The 17,046-nt window shown below is 54.9% G+C and overlaps 1 protein-coding gene across 1 annotated transcript in view; it reads right to left on the bottom strand.

Annotated features, from left to right (window-relative positions):
* Positions 1–464: 464 nt before the first annotated feature.
* The window catches only part of CRACDL (CRACD like), a 99,987-nt gene continuing 83,405 nt past the window's right edge, over positions 465–17,046 (bottom strand). Inside the window, exons 9-11 of the mRNA XM_036454044.2 lie at positions 4,292–4,479; positions 2,262–2,403; positions 465–1,249 (exon numbers count right to left, since the gene is read on the bottom strand). Coding sequence (XP_036309937.1) covers positions 1,107–1,249; positions 2,262–2,403; positions 4,292–4,479 — 473 coding nt within the window. The 3' untranslated portion in view covers positions 465–1,106. The remainder of the gene's footprint in view (positions 1,250–2,261; positions 2,404–4,291; positions 4,480–17,046) is intronic.

Genomic DNA, 17,046 nt, shown 5'->3' with positions numbered 1-17,046 from the left:
CCCATGGAGATTCGCTTGTTCAAAAGAACAAATTGGAAATGTTTTTAAAAATAGAGGTATTATGTAACTGAGACATGATTCTGAGATACCCAAAATATATGCTCTTTCTCTGCTGGCTTTTCCACATTCTGTATTCATGAACCATCCTGGCTAATAATTGAAAACCTAGTTTTTAATAGAAATATGCAAGTTAGGTAAAGAATTGTAACATTTTGGGAAATCTCATAGTCTTATATGTTGTACAAATAGATGAGAAGAGGAAAAACACCTATATTAACGTCTGGTTTCCAAAATAAACACCAACATTTTATTGGGAGAAAAAAGTCTAAGAAAAACCCAAACTCCAAAATCAACCCAACGGAGACTTACAATGAGATCTGCGTTAAATGAAGCACTGTACTTCCTTTCACTCAGGGCTGAGGACGCTCTCTCAATGTGAGCAGAAACAACATCTGACAGGAGCATGTTTGAAAGCTTTTATTGAACAGGCAATGAATATGTTGTGTAACGGCTAAGGACACAGATGCCTAGTGGAAAATTTTAAAAATTATTGTTGGAAACGGTCTGTGAGTTGATGCGCCCTGCTGTGCTCTTCCCGCCCCTTCACAGAGTGTCTGTCTTCAGGAAAACTGGCTGCTTTATCCCTGTTCTTGGCAGCGGCATCCTTACGTACCACAAATACCACGCCCACGAGGGAAGGAGAGGAGCAGGCAGGACCCGCAGGTGGGGCTGCGGCCGCAGACACAGCGGATCTCAGGGGGAGGCACAGACACACGCTCTCCGGGTCCCAGTTTTGCATCCGTGTTTCACGGCTTCTTCCGTGTTGGAGCTCCTTTGATGAAGGCGATCCTGAAAGACTGGCATTCAGACCTCCGGGCACCAGGCCTTGCTCCTCGAACACCTTCTCAATGGTGTTCTTGTTTGCAGGCCCTGCTGGCCAGGCCCTTGGCTGTGTGTCTGTCCTCCCTGTTGGCCTGGCTCCCTCCTCCCCAGCCGGATGATAAAAATCACTCCTACGGTTCAGCGTCTTTGCCTTCAGTGGCAGTTTTTTCACGAACGTGACCCGTCAGTCAGGGTGGTGGGCATTTTTGTCACACGCTGTCAGCCTATTTTATGATCTGGGGCATGTCACTCCACGCCTGAGCCTTCTTTCTGGCGAGCTCCATCCAGGACGGCTGCTCGGCACTGGCATAGCTGGCTCTCTTCAGCTGGTGCAGCTCCCTCTCCGCCATCGCCGCCGCCTGGGCTGCTGGGGTGAAGACAACACAGACACACACAGCAGCAACGTGTTTGAATTTTCACTCACGCCTCTGCATTTCTTTAACACACGCATCGAGGTCTAACTGTGGTCTCAAATGTGAAATCCTTAATGTGCAAAAATGCAGAGAAGGTTTAGGCACAGAAAACCTGCTGTGACAAACAGACTGCCAGGAGGCTCCCATGCGGTGAGGAGAGAAGCTTCCAGAGGAAAACTGCAGCCCGAGGGACTGTGTACAAGTGTGAATATTCTTAACACGACTGACCTGCACACTTAAAAATGGGTTAGGTGGTAAGTTTTGTTATTTGTATTTTACATAATTAAAAAGAAATTTAAGCCAAACCAGTTTGGCTCAGTGGATAGAGCATCAGCCTGCGGAATGGAAGGTCCCAGGTTCGATTCCGGTCAAGGGCATGTACCTTGGTTGCGGGCACATCCCCAGTAGGGGGTGTGCAGGAGGCAGCTGATCGATGTTCCTCTTCATCGATGTTTCTAACTCTCCAGCCATCTCTCTTCTTCTTTGTAAAAAAATCAATAGCATATATTAAAAAAAAAAATTTAAAAGGTGCTAATGCATGGAATGTCAGAGATGAATGCTCTGTGAAGGAAGCCAGACACCCAAGCACACGTGTTTTGTGATTCCGGGAATAGGACATGACTAAGAAAGGCAGGAACTGAAAGTAGTTGTGATTGGTGGTTGCCTGGAGTGGGCGGGAATGGTGAGTGCCTGTAGGTGGGCCCAAAGCTGCTTTCTAGGGTGAGGCTCTTAGACTGGACTGCGATGGTTGGACAAATCAGGAAACATATGCTCACTGTCCGTTAGTACTCACTGACTGTACTTAAAACAGGTGAGTTTTATGGTAATATCCCAATAAAAGCTATTTTAACAAATCCGTGTGTCAAGTAATTCAGAAAAAACAAACAAACAAAAACAAAACAAAGCCCGTAGGCCCACCCCAGGAGGGGATTTCTGAGTGTTCGGGGCTGCTGGCAGGTTTCATACCCAAGTTCTGGTGGGACAAGGAGATCCCTCTTTGCAGCCCCTCCTGGAGGCAGAGCTTGCTCCCCTGCCGGCGGTCCGCGGGCTTCGCCGGGGTGATCAGGAAGGACTTGCTGCGGATGAAGTCGGCTTGCCTCGCGGGCCCCTGTGAGGACACAAGGAGGACACTCTGCCCGTCATCCCAGGCTCATGGGTCTGAGCAGAACCAGGCGGAGCCACGCGGTCTGTAACAGGAAGCGTGCGGCTGGCGCTGTCTCGGGCTCAGCTTGGTGCTCTCACTGGCCCAGCCTTCAGCACCAGGAGCTCGGATGCCCCGGGACACACACAGGCGTCCTGGGTTCTGCCCTGTCCCCACGGCGGCCTCAGCCCGGACACTGGACGGCAGGGATCCCATTGGAAAGTGTAAACGAATGGTGTTTGCAAGTAGTTTTGAGGTTTTTATGACACTTGGTCTGCTCACAGAGCCCCAAACCAGATCGCTGGCTCACACTTGTTTATAAATGCTGTCTGCACGCAGGCATGGGGGTGATGAGGTTTGGGTTAAGATGAAGGGGAGCGGGCTGAAACAAGCCATGGCTTCACCGTGGTAGCTACTTTGGGGGGATGCGAATGTCATGATTCTCAGCCTGCTTCCAAGCACAGCTGTTTAGGGTTGAAAAAGCTGTTTTGAGTCCAGACTGCGAATGGTCCCTGGGGCAGATGCAGCCCTGGCTGGGAGGAGGGGACCCTGGCTGGGAGGAGGGGCCCTGGCTGGGAGGAGGGGCCCTGGCAGGGAGGAGGGGCCCTGGCTGGGAGGAGGGGCCCTGGCTGGGAGGAGGGGCCCTGGCTGGGAGGAGGGGCCCTGGCTGGGAGGAGGGGACCCTGGCTGGGAGGAGGGGCCCTGGCTGGGAGGAGGGGGCCCTGGCTGGGAGGAGGGGACCCTGGCTGGGAGGAGGGGCCCTGGCTGGGAGGAGGGGCCCTGGCTGGGAGGAGGGGACCCTGGCTAGGGAGGAGGGCCCTGGCTGGGAGGAGGGGCCCTGGCAGGGAGGAGGGGACCCTGGCTGGGAGGAGGGACCCTGGCTGGGAGGAGGGGGCCCTGGCTGGGAGGAGGGGACCCTGGCTGGGAGGAGGGCCCTGGCTGGGAGGAGGGCCCTGGCTGGGAGGAGGAGACCCTGGCTGGGAGGAGGGGCCCTGGCAGGGAGGAGGGGCCCTGGCTGGGAGGAGGGGCCCTGGCTGGGAGGAGGGGGCCCCTGGCTGGGAGGAGGGGCCCTGGCTGGAGGAGGGGCCCTGGCTGGGAGGAGGGGCCCTGGCTGGGAGGGGGGGCCCTGGCTGGGAGGAGGGGCCCTGGCTGGGAGGAGGGGCCCTGGCTGGGAGGAGGGGCCCTGGCAGGGAGGAGGGGACCCTGGCTGGGAGGAGGGGGCCCTGGCTGGGAGGAGGGGGCCCTGGCAGGGAGGAGGGGCCCTGGCTGGGAGGAGGGGACCCTGGCTGGGAGGAGGGGCCCTGGCTGGGAGGAGGGGACCATGGCTGGGAGGAGGGGGCCCTGGCTGGGAGGAGGGGCCCTGGCAGGGAGGAGGGGCCCTGGCTGGGAGGAGGGGCCCTGGCTGGGAGGAGGGGACCCTGGCTGGGAGGAGGGGCCCTGGCTGGGAGGAGGGGACCCTGGCTGGGAGGAGGGGACCCTGGCTGGGAGGAGGGGCCCTGGCTGGGAGGAGGGGACCTGGCATCACTGCAGGCACCGGGCAGCAGCAGAGGCGGGGCTGGTCCGCCCCCAGCCGAGAGGCAGCCCTGACCTGGTCCCGCGTCTGACTGAGGAGCTATTTTAACCTGCTCCACTTCTCCAGATGCTCGTTGCCTAGGAGGCAGGAGCAGAGCTGTCCCTCCCGCCCGAGTGATCCACCTGCTCCTCCGCCTCCCTGACAGCCCTGCAGCCGAGGGCAGCTGGCAGCCCGCAGCCCGGCCACGGGCTCTGCACCACCAGGCAGGAAGCGTGGCCCGGGGGCCCCGGCGCCTCTCCCCCACACCCACAGGCTCAGGAAGGCGTTGCTCTCGGCACCCACCTGGGCCCTCTCGGGTGCCTTGGCTGGCTTTCCTATCTCGGGCTCCAGGGTCTGGGCCCCAGGCTTGTCCTCCTGGTTGGGCGGCTGCTCCGGGGCCCCTCGCCGCTTCTGTGGGGTGATGGTGATCCAGGGCGGCCCAGACTGGCCCTCGGCTCCAGGCCCCGGGGCTGCGGGAGGCAGGCCCTTCTCTGTGGGTGGAAACACAAGGTTGTCAAAACACGCCTGGTCCCTCCGCAGTCTCACTGTCGTGGCTCCCACACCGAGGACCCCGGGGAGGGGGCGCAGGGGTGGCGGGAGGGGACTGATGTCGGGGAGCCTCTCTGGGGGGACTATTCCTTTTCTTTAGGGAACTCTGCTTCCTCATTTAAGGGTGCACCAAGGAGACTGTGCTTCTCTGGTCTGAGCCACAAACACTTAAATGCAGCCGCTCCTATACACACATTTTAGAGCCAACTTCCTCATAAGGGGTATTTTCTGGAATGACATAAAAGTACACAAGTATCAATAGATAAGATTTCTGTAACATAAGACCGTCATTTTACACACTTCCTGGCTGGTTTGGGAATTGTAGACACATTCTTCTGTTTTTTTCTTTTAAAAGTTGTAAGCATGCCCTTCCATTTGTAAAGAACGACACCCAAAACAGACGCAGCTGTGTTCCTCCGTGTTCCGGAGAGCAGAGAAATAGTGCCTGTAAAACCATCACGTTTTGCTGAATTTTCTCCCACATTCACAGTGATCTTTGGGTGGTAAGGCTGTGGGTCATTCCCCTCCTCCTTTTTAACTCTCCTGTATTTTCATATTTTCTACAATGGGAAGTTATTACCTTCATTAAGAGAAATGGAAAGCAATCTTATTTTTTTCAAGGGAACATACTGATGAAATAAGCGGTTTCTCAGAGGTTCAAAAGTACTTTCTCTCTGAAGTACCCGAGACCCAAACGTTGCAGCAGCTGGCCCCTGAACCTCTGCCTCCAGCACACAGAACCAAGCCGACCTCGCGTCCACATGCCCACCCAGGCCTCCGGGGTCCCTCCCAGCGAGCGCCTGGTCAGCAGGTGAGGCAGCGCCATCGCAGCCGATGCCCCAGGGCAGTGGCATCATTGTTCTCTGTGCTCTGCTCTGCTGTGTTTGGGTGCCACTCTGTTTGTTCTTGTCTCTGCCTCCAGTTCAACCTGGAGTCCTTTCTCCTCCATCACTTGGTCACCAAGGAGGGATGAGGGACAGGAGCCCCTGAGCACCCGTCTCCGGCCAGCCGAGAGGGGCCCCTCCGGCCAGGCCCCTGGGGACAGCCCCTGTGCTGCTCCTGGCTGCCCCCGAGGCCTTCACCACCCCGTCCCCCGGGAGCCCTATCCCCCAGGAGCCCTGTCTGTCTGTCTGTCTCATCCATCCCTGGTCTCTTCCTGCAACTTCACCTCTTCCTGGCCACAGCCGTCCTCCCTGCTGCTTTGCATAAAGCTTGGGTCTCCCAAGCTCAAAGGAGAACCATCTCCACTGAGGTTTGCGGCCCCGTGAAGCCCCAGCTCCCGGTTCCCCCCACCCTCCACCTGTGGCCTCTGCCTGAGTCCCTCCAGCCAATCCCTAAGCCAGCGCAGTGCTGCCACCTGCCCCCCGCTGCACCAGAAGGATGGGTGTCTCTCCCACCCCCGCCTGCTCACCCTGAGCCCCGGCCTGACCTCATGACCGCTCCAGGTGCCCTTCCTCCTTGTGCGGTCGCTCTCGGCCCTGCCAGACTCGCTCCGGAACCTGCAGGCTTCATCGCTTCTTCTGTTCCACTCCTGATTTCAACACTCATGGGCCCCGTTACCTCCCATCCAGCCCTAGTTCCTCCTCTAAGGCACAGCCTGCGTTTCCCCTCCCCTTCTTCTCGCCCTCCCTTCCTTACAAAACTCAAGTCTAGTGTGGGAGGCTACCAACAAGTAACCATGGTGGACACTGGAAAACGCTACAATTCATACAGTGCTGTGTGGACAGGGCCTGAGCGAGGGGCAGCAGCTGAGGGCGCTGTCTGGGGCTGGGGCCTGGAGGAGGAGAGCAGAGCTTCTGGGCGAGCAGGGGGCAGGCAGGCCGCCCAGGAGGAGGGGTAGAGGCCGGAAAGGTGCAGGGCCGGAGGGGAACTGAAAAGGGGCTCTGGCCTCTCCCTGTCCACGTGGGGGCCTCCAGGGGCCAACCCAGGGTCACACTTGGAGGCTGTGAGAAGAACATCTGACTGGGGGACTGAGGAGGGAGGCCGTGTCCCAGTGCAGGGAGGTGACGAGGGATTGGATGCCATTCCAGAATCACCTCTTCTGGTCCAACAAGGCCATGCCCAGGTGCCACCTCCTCCAGGCAGCCTGCTCTGGTCCCTCTCCCAATTCTCTGTAACTCCCTGAGACCTTTTCCCCCGGGGTTGGTACTAGACATGTCTGCTAGCTGACCGTCTACCCCACTGGTTCATGCTTCTGGTCATTGGAACTTATTTAACAAACACATGGCACAGACTACATACCTCGTCCTGTTGCTGACTGCCCCAATCGCCCCTCAGGAGCAGGGGGAAGTGGAGAAGCCCGCAGGGGTGACTGGGGTCAGCAGGCACCGCTCGTACCTGCTGATGGCTCTGAGCACTGGGACCAGCGCTGGGCACCAGCCAGCACCAGCAGCAGGTGTGAGTGCCCGGCAGAACTGCGGCGCATGAGAGCAAAGAATTTTCAGTTACCACCAGTGGGTCCCCTGATGACAGCGACCGGCGCCCCACCTTGGTCTGATGCCTCCGTTCACCTGCTCCACCATTCCGCCACAGCCAACACCTGGCATGTTCTGTGTGCACTCCCTGGTGGTCAGCACACAGCATAGCACCTGGTTGTTCGGTTGTTTTGCTATTTGGTCTATTTGCATATTAGGATTTTATATATATAGAAGATAGTATTACAGATGTTCCCCTCTTTTCTCCCCATTGCCACCTCCACCTGGTCCCCGCCCCACACCACCCCAGGCCTTCACCACCCTATTGTCTGTGTCCACAGGTAATGGATAGCCTATATAATAAAAGTCCAGGGACCGAACGGTGGAACAACCAGAATGACTGGTCGACCAGTCGCTGTGATGTGCACTGACCACCAGGGAGCAAATGCTCAATGCAGGAGCTTCTCCTGGTGGTCAGTGCACTCCCACAGTAGGAGCGCCACTTGGCTGACCAGGATGAGCAGCAGGCCATGCCCCCCAACCAGTCCACGAATCCTGTGCACCGGGCCTCTAGATAAATATGCAAATTGACCATACCTTTGTGATAGCCACCAGCCAGTCATGAGTGGATATGCAAATTAACCCAACAAAGATGGTGGGTTAATTTGCATATGCAGACGCGGACTGAAGACTAAAGACTGAAGTCTGATGACTGAAGACTGAAGAGGCTTGGCTTCTCCGTTGTGGACAGAGTGGAGAAGCCAAGCCTTGCTGCAGCCAGAGCGGAGAAGCCTAGCCTCAAGGCTTGGCTTCTCTGCTGCAGCTGAAGCAAAGGCCTGGGTCCTGTTTACCAGAGGAAAACCAGTGCTGGCAGCCAGGAGAAGGAAGACCTATTGCAGGAATCTTCGTGCAATGGGCCTCTAGTCTATAATAAAAGTGTAATATGCTAATTAGACCAGACAGACTACTGACCTTCTGGATGAAGCCAAGGCTGCGAGGGCCAAGGCAAGCTGCTGTGGCTGCAAGGACCGAGCCCCTTGCACAATGTGCATTGGGCCTCTAGTGTGCATATAAGATCTTTGGTTAATCTCTTCCCGCCCCTGCACCTCCTTCCCTCTGAGATTGGTCAATCTGTTCCATGTTTCCAAACCTCTGATTCTATTTTATTTATTAGATTTCTTGATTATTGTTTTTAGACTCAATTGTTGAAAGATATGTATTAATTGCCATTTTAGTGTTCATATTTTTTATTTCTTCTTCTTCTTCTTCTTCTTCTTCTTCTTCTTCTTCTTCTTCTTCTTTCTTCCTTCTTCTTCCTCTTCTTCAAGAATACACTTCAACATTTCATATAATACTGGTTTGGTGGTGATGAACTCCTTTAGTTTTTTCTTGTCGTCTTCTTCTTCTTCTTTTTCTTCTTCTTCTTCTTCTTTCTTCCTTCTTCTTCCTCTTCTTCAAGAATACACTTCAACATTTCATATAATACTGGTTTGGTGGTGATGAACTCCTTTAGTTTTTTCTTGTCTGTGAAGATCTTTATCTGACCTTCAATTCTAAATGATAGCTTTGCTGGTAGAATAATCTTGGTTATAGGTCCTTACTGTTCATCACTTTGAATATTTGTCATTCCCGTCTGGCTTGCAAAGTTTTTATTGAGAAATCAGCTGACAAAAATATGGGTGTTTCCTTGTGGGTAATGAACTATTTTTCTCATGCTGCTTTTAAGATTCTCTCTTTGTCTTTAACCCTTGGCCTTTTAATTATGATGTGTCTTAGTGTGGGCTTCTTTGGGTTCCTCTTATTTGGGACTTTCTGTGCTTCCTGGACTTGTAAGTCTATTTCTTTCATCAGGTGGGGGAAGTTTTCTGTCATTTTTTCTTCAAATAGGTTTCAATATCTTGTCCTCTCTCATCTCCTGGCAACCCCATAATGTGAATGCTGGTATACTTGAAGTTGTCCCAGAGGCTCCTTACACTAGCTTCATATTTTTTTATTCTTTTTTCTTTTTGCTCTTCTAATTGAGTGTTGTTGCTTTTTTTTTTTTTTTTACTTCCTCATATTCAAATTTTTTATTTGATTATTAGAATTCTTTCGTCTACTGTTGAAACCCTATAAATTATTCTTTATTTCAGTTATCGTGTATGCTTAATTTTTGACTCGTCCTTTTTCATGTCTTTGAAATTCTCTCTAAGATCCGTAAAAGTCTCACCAAGTCCCCTGAAGTTCTCATCAAGATCCTTGAGCAACCTTATAACCATTGGTTTGAACTCTGTATCTACTAGTTTGTCTACTTCCATTTCTTTCATTTGTAACATGTTTCTTTGTCTCCACAGTTTGGCTGCTTCCCTTGTTTGCTTATATGTATTAGGTAGAGCTTCTATGTCTCCTGGAGTTGGTCAAGTCTCCTTGTGTAGTAGGTGTCCTGTTGGGCTCAGTGTCCCCTGTCACCTGAGCTGGGCACTCTAGGTACACCCGTGTGGGCTGTGGGCGCAGTCTTGTTGTAGTTAAGCCTTGATTGCTGTTGGCATCACTGAGAGGAACTGAACTCCAGGCCGATGGGCTATGAGGACCAGCTGTGTCTACAATGGAAGAGCTTCTGTGCAGGGACCCCTATGGAACAGGACTTGTACAATGGGGCTTTGGTGCTCACTGAGTCAGCTCCTTGAGTGTATTGCTCGTGGATGTGTAGAATTGTAATCTGTTATGGTCTGAAGCTGTCCACCAGGTGCACTGGGGGCCTCCTAGAGGTGCAAAGTCAGCCACTTCCTGGGAGCACCTGGCAGAAGTTAGAGATTTCTACAGATGGCTGCTACTTGTATTGGGCTAGGAAATGCCCAGAAAAGGCCCAGCTGTGAAGCAAGGCAGGCTGGTTCTAGTGCTGGGTCTTGAGCCTCTTATTGATAAGCATGGAGGGGTGCTTGTTTGAGATATTTGAGCAAAGTCTGAAGTCTTAGCCAGGACAGGCCATTCATGTGGGAAACCAACTGCAAGCAGTTTAGGTGGGGCTGCAAATTGGATGGTGTGGGGTCTTAGGGAATCACCAGGGCAGAGCGAACAGTGTGGGCCATGTTGATGAAACCTCAGATATGGCTGCCAGTCATCTCTACATCAAGGGAGGGCCCAGCACAGGAATAATGGCCCTTGTGAGCACCCTTGTTTGGGAGAAAGTTTCCCCTGAGTTCCTGCCTTGGTGCTATACAGTCTATTTTCTCCCTGTATGTCCCTGGATTTCTCCTAAAAGCTGACACCAGGTACTGGAGCTCAGAGGAAGTGGGATAGTGTAAATTCGTGTGCAGGCCCTTTAAGAGGAACACCTGGGACTCCAGCAGCCTCTGTGTCACTCAGTCTCAATCCCCACTGGTTTTTACAGCTCCAAGTTATGGGGACTTCTATTCTCAGCTCTGAAACCCTGGGCTGGGGGTCTGGTGTGCAGCTGGGACCCCGTTTCTCACAGAAGGCCTTGGAGATATCCCTCCTGATTAAAAGAATGCCACACGTGGGTGTCGGACCAGCCTGTTCCCTGCCACCACTGCTCCTACCAGTCTCAGTGTGCTGTGTTCTTTACTTCTGTAGTTGTAGGACTTCCACTCAGCCAGATTTGAGGTGGTTCTGAATGATGGTTGTTCTGTGTTTTAGTTGTAATTTTGATGTGTTGGTGGGAGGCAGTGAGTTCAGGCATTTACCTACACTGCCATCTTGGTTCTCCTGGACTTTTTTTTTTAAAAGGCTTAATTCACTTCTCCGTATCTTCTTCACTCTCAGTGCAGTCGCTGGTTGTACCCTCTGCTCCCGTGTGGTCCAGGGTGTCAGGCTGTGCTGTCCTCTTAGCAGTGCCCAGCACGTTACCTCAGTCAACAAAACATTCTGAGTAATTCGGTCAAGACAAAGTGTACCTGGAGAGAAAATTTTCATCCCGGTTTTAACCGACAGGCAGAATGGCAGCTGCGAAACACCAAGGCAGCCCAGCATCCGGGGGCTCTGGCTGCCTCTCCAGCCCCCGTGAAGGGCAGTGGGAGGCATTGGACATGCCACTCTTACCACGAGGGCACAGGACATGGCCTTGGTGAGGGCCTGTGCCGTGCAATTGGATTATCCTCTTTGAGCCAAAAAGAGTGCTTGACACTCACTAGGGATAGTTCTATGAAACAGGCCACACACAGTGCTCCTGGGATGGCGCTGGAGGAGGCCTGAGGACGAGGCTGCAGCCACGGTGGGCCACGGCTGCGGCTGTGTGCAAGGCCCACCGCTCACACCGAGAGCAACGCGTGCACACGGGCACTAAAGCGATTGCTGGGGTGTGGGGGAGGCTCCCCCGTGCCGAGCGTTTAGCCTGACTTCCGTTTGAAAGTTGTGTTTTTTAAAGCACGTATTGATCTGTTGTCAGTCTCTGCTTACACAGACAGCTCCTGATCGATACACGCTGGCCATCTGCAGCTGCCCCTCGCCCTGTCCCGGCTCGGCTGTGTGCTCACCGCTGGCAGCTGTCGCGCTCCCGCACACCTACCTCATCTCCATGCTCAGCGAGGGCTTTTCCCAGAGCGAGCTCCTGTCCCTAAGCTCACGCACGGCTGTGTCCCAGTTCCACCTCAGATTAACCGTAGCACCATTCCTTCCTTTACGGAGTCAACAAACACAGCCGTCCTCACTGCTTGTGAATCCCACCTCTGAGAATGTTCCTACTGCTAACACTGAAACCCCCGATCAATACTCATGACCCTCAGGGGCACCTGCAGACACGTGCACAGCAGCACGGTCACCCGCTGGTCAGGAAGTGTGGTTAGAGGCTCCCGGAACCTCAGCCTGTCTCTCCCCGGGGGCAATGGCTCAGCAGCTGCTCATTCAGACGTCACAGAGCGTAACTACTGCGGGGAACGAGAACCGTCTGTGCCTGGTGAGTGCCCCAGGCCCAGGCCCGTGGTGCGCGCCGAGACCACAGAGAGGAAGTTCCTTCCCATCAACACATCTCTCCAGGGCACCACACGCGCTCTCCTGCAAGAGCGCCCGTGGATGGAGGGGTCCGAGGCCCGGAAATGAGTTCCAGAGCTGCCAGAGGGGCTGGGAGGGGCCTCTGGCTACTGCCTCATTGTCTTCTGGGTGGTGGTCAGTGTGTGAAAATCCACTCAGATGCACACACAGGGTCTGTGTGCTTCTCTGCCTGTGTATCACTCTTCAATACAAAGTTAAAAAACAAACAAACAAAACAAAAAACAAACAAACACTGAGACAGTCAGGGCTCACTCGGGGCATGGAGAGCCACCAGGAGAGGAGTCTCGGCTGTGCAGGCCTCCACTGGAGGAATGTATGAGTCTTTTCCCACGTGGGGACCGGAGGCCTGCTGGGTTTGTTTGTTGTTTCAGCACCAGCTCTGACTGTCAGCACACAGACATGAGGCGAATTCGCACTGTGGAGCTGTTTCCATACTGTGCGTAGGTAAGGCTGCTGCGCGGAGTGGGTGGGGGGAGATGGCTCTCCGAAGGACGTCCTCCCTCAGGGACAGACCCTTTCCATCCTCTTCCTCCTCCCTGCCCTCAAAGGCACCTGGGGTCCTGGGCCCACCTGCCTTTCCTACTGCCGCTCCCCTGCCCACCTGGGTTCCCCTTCCTGCCGTTCTCTGACGCTTCCCCTGATCCACTCCTCCCCCACAAAGACCCCAGAACCACAGGGCAGACCGCCTCCCTCTCTGGTCACAGACTCACTTCACAGCCTCAAGGGCGATTCCTTGTCTCAGCCACCAGCACGCCGCCTCCGGGGCCAAGTGCCCCCCCACCCCCACCCCAAGTCAGAGGCCCTGCCGTGACCGCCCCACCCGGCTCCTCGGAAACCGCCTTCCGACCGACCGACACATCTCTCTCACAACCTGCACATCAGGAAAAACTCATGCTGTTGTGTCATTCCAGGTGAGCCAGCGAGGCCCTTCTTCCCCCCATCACGGACTCCGTGAGGCAGCGCACTGCTCACCCGCGTGGGACGCTCTGCCAGAGCCCGGCGACAGCAGCAGCACGTCCCAGGCTGTACCTGCTCCGGGGAAAGCCCTGGAGCCAGGGCGCCCTGGGCCGGCCTTCCCGGCGCCTGAGAGCAGCGCGCGTTCACCGGACGGCGGAGGGTGCCTGCCCGGGTGGGTTCGTGCAGTCTCCGTGGCAGGAATGGACGGGATCTTTTCCTAAAAGAGGACCTGGGGCTCCCTGGTCTGTCTGTTGTTACAGCACCAGTCCTCTCTGTCTCAGGGCTCTGCTTCTCGTAGCAGAATTTGTGGAAAACACTTTATAAAGAAACACCAACCCGTGCGTCACGCCTGGATGTGGACGTGCGGGGCTGGTCCCATGCAGGCGTGTGACTGGGTGCCCCAGGGTCAGATGCTCCGACTGTTGCTTAACTACAGAAGCAGAACCCAGCCCCAGGGGAGCAAGGCTGGCAGACATCCAGGGCTGTCCAGCCCCAGGCTGCAGCTCGTGGTGGAGCCTGGGAGCCAGCGAGGGCTCCAGGGCACGGAGTTGAGCCTGAGGAGCCTGAACGGAAAATGTACATGCTCAGCCACCATGTGCGCAATGCACGCAGCTCAGAGCTGGGGTGGGGGAGGGGGAGAGATGGCACAGTTCCCACATCCTCTGAGAGCAGGCAACTGGCCTCCACTCCCTGCCAGGTGATACACGGATCTTCTCAGTATCTGGGATGGAAAGGCATTGGTATCCTAGATAATAATCCTACCTAATAAAATAGTAATATGCAAATTAACCATGACTCCGCTACATCCACAAGCCACATCCACCAGCCACACCCACCAGCCAGAGTGTGTATGCAAATTAACCCCAAACAAGATGACTGCAGCCACAGAGAGCAGGAGGGAGGCTTGGGTTTCCCTGGCAATGGAAGAAGCCAAGCTTCTGCAGCCCTGGCTGGCCTAGGCCTCCACTCCAGGCTACAAAGTTTCAATTGTAGAAGGTAAATAAAGTCCAGATACCAGGGCCTCTACTTGGGTGACCAGGGGGCATGGCTGGCCTGCAAACCACCACAGGCCCCTCGCTCATGCTGCCACATGCCCCAAGGGAACCCCCACCCTGATCCGGGACACCCTTCAGGCTGGCCCCCACCCATGCACCAGGCCTCTATCCTATCTAATAAAAGAGTAATATACAGATTGACCATCAACACACAACATGGCTGTCCCCAGGTGGTCAAAGATCCTGCCCCCATGTGGACACAAGATGGCCAGCAGGGGAGTGCAGTTGGGAGGGACCAGCTCTGCAAGGGAGGGCAGCTGGAGGCACTCAACCCTGCAGGGGAGGGCAGTTAGGGGTGACCAGGCAGGCAGAGGAGGGAAGTTGAGGGCAAACAGACTGGCAGGGGAGCAATTAGACATCAATCAGGCTGGCATGGAAGTGGTTATGGGGTGATCAGACTGGCAGGCAGAAGCGGTTAGGGGCAATCAGGAAGGCAGACAGGCGAGCAGTTGGGAGCCAGCAGTCCTGGATTGTGAGAGGGATGTCCGACTGCCAGTTTAGACCCAATCCCGATCTAAACGTAAAGTTAAACATACCTCAAGGGGTCCCAGATTGGAGAGGGTGCAGGAGCGCCCCCTGGTGGTCAGTGTGCTCCTGCAGGGAGCGCTGCTCAGCCAGAAGCTGGCGAGTGCAGCAGTGGTGGCGGGAGCCTCTCCCACCTCTGAGGTAGTGCTAAGGATGTCCCTCTGCCTTCAGTCAGACATTCCCTGAGGGCTTCCTGACTGCGAGAGGGTGCAGGCCTGGCTGAGGAACCCCCCAGTGTATGAATTTTGTGCACTGGGGCTCTAGTTTGAATATAATTGTGAGCTACAACAGAGGAAGGAGAGAAAGTAGTGACGTTATTATATTACATGCGACCTCTTACAATTCAAAATGTACACAAACGTCCTGCCTTCCCGTCCTTCATTACACCTGGCCCTCACCCCTCCCAGATGGAGAGGGACAGTTCTCCAACCAGAGGCATGCCAACAGCTGAGGTGTACTGGCCCTGATTCTCAGAGCAGCATCACGTGCACAAGGAGCCCCACACATCTCTGTGATGTCAGGGCACTTCCAGTCCCCATTTCAGAGACAGGAATGGAGTCTCTGCAGGACAGGACTTGTTCAGGGTCCAGGGCCAACATGTAATGATGGGGCATCGGAACACGGGCTTCCTGATTCCCAGTCCTCACACACCTCGTCACATACCATCTCCTATGAAGGGGTACGACCCCCAACTTTCCTACACACTGTTCCCTCCCCATCATCACCCGTCACTGACGCGGCATTACTGAGCTTCGGGGCTGGGTGAGTCCCGGGCATGGTGGTAGTTTAACTGCCACCACTGGATGCCGACAGCACCTCCCTCGCCCCACCAGGAGCCCCGCTGGCACAGCACACTGTACGGGCGGCCACAGAGGGTGTTCCCACAGCTCCCCGCTTTGTGAAAGAAGCTGTTGTTGGAGATTGAACTGTAGAGCATTTGCTATGACCCTTGGCACTTGGTAAGGGCTAGGTAAACATCAGCTGCTGTTGTCATTAGCTATCCACTTCCTGCCTGTGTGCAAGTCGTGGGCAAATCCGCTGCAGACTGAACTGTGGGAAGCGGGTGTGCGGACGGACACAGGTGCACTGTGCGGGGAGCTGAAGAGACTTGCGAAGGGAAGGACAAGCTAAAAGGAAAGGTAGGTGTGGACAAAGTTGGTTTCCTTCAAGAATTCAGACATATGAGTATACTTTTAGCATGCCAGCCAAAGCATTCATCCCCCTTATATTCTACCAAATGAATCTAAGTACATTGAAACAAAGGTCGGTCAGTGAGTCTCTCTGAGTTCATTTTCTCCCTGATACCCAAAGATAGATGGGCTCTCTCCTCACTCCCTGTGACACACAGACCAGGTCCTGTGCTTTCCCATTGCTGCTGGGCCAGCGCCGTGCATGCGTGTGGCGGGAGCACATGAAGTATTTGCCGAATGAGTGAAGTGTGATCCGGTGAGGCCGCGCGTCCAGGAAGAGACTAGAGTCTGACTGTCATTGTCACCAGGTGGGGCTGGTTGGAATGAGCTGGATTAGAGGCTGAGGCTGGTTACCAAATGAGGCCCCAGCTACTGTCCCCAATATCTGCCACGTGACCACAACCCTACAGAAAACAAACCACACATACACGCACACACACACGCACACGCACACATATATACATATATATACACATGCACACACAGACATGTACACACACGCACACGCATACATGCACACAGAAAGATTAGAAGGAAAGTCCAACAGATTTAACACCTAGATAGTGGACTCATAGGTGATTGCTCTTTCTATAGACATCTTGTATTTTATCAGTTTTCTACACAAGAGCCACCGACTACTTTCTGCTAATTCTAATCCTGTGGTTTAGACTCTGGCTGAGTGTCCTGAGGCCCGGCCATCCGCCTGCTCTGGCCGCCAGCAGACACCGGGTGCTCTGTGGTGGCTGCGCACAAGTGCGGCCTGGGCTTGCCGCCACCTCCCAGAGGTGGCCCTGCCAGGCCTGCCCGCTGGGCCAGCCGGATCCTGGGTTTATGGCAACAACATGGAACTCTCCCAGCTTCCCTGTGGCAGCTCCTCAAGGCCTCTGAGGAAGGAAGAGGGAGTGTGAGCGGCGAGCACGGCCAGCAGGAGCGCTGGGAAGGCAGAGCGGGCACCTGTCGGGACGCCTCAGCTCCTGGCCTGACCTGTGCCTGAAGTGGGACAGGGAGGTGGAGCCCCCGGGCCTGGGGCAAAGGGCCTACCCCGAGATAATCGACAGCAGTAACCAGGACTTTCTGAGCAATACTGTTGCTAAAACTTCTATAACCTGTACGTTTTATATAAACGGAACTGCCTTCAGCGGCTGTCCCGTGGGAGTGAGGAGGAGGAGGACGGCAGAAGCAATAATGAGCCAAACCACCAGCAGATCCAGCGTCTGCGAACCTCAGAGGCTCTTCGCTGAGATCCTGCTCTGCCCTGCACGAGGCCGGCCTGTGCCCGAGCCCCGGGCAGCAGCCACAGCCTCTCCCGGCGGCACTTCCCCCTCAGCCAGCCAGCTCCCGAGAGCATGGGTCATTCTTCCCCTCGGTCTCTGCGAGGAAAT

Source organism: Pipistrellus kuhlii, unplaced genomic scaffold, assembly GCF_014108245.1.
Source record: "Pipistrellus kuhlii isolate mPipKuh1 unplaced genomic scaffold, mPipKuh1.p scaffold_m20_p_27, whole genome shotgun sequence".
NCBI lineage: Eukaryota > Metazoa > Chordata > Mammalia > Chiroptera > Vespertilionidae > Pipistrellus > Pipistrellus kuhlii.
Note: the sequence above shows the minus strand (reverse complement) of the source record. Positions and strands in the feature narration are given on the sequence as shown.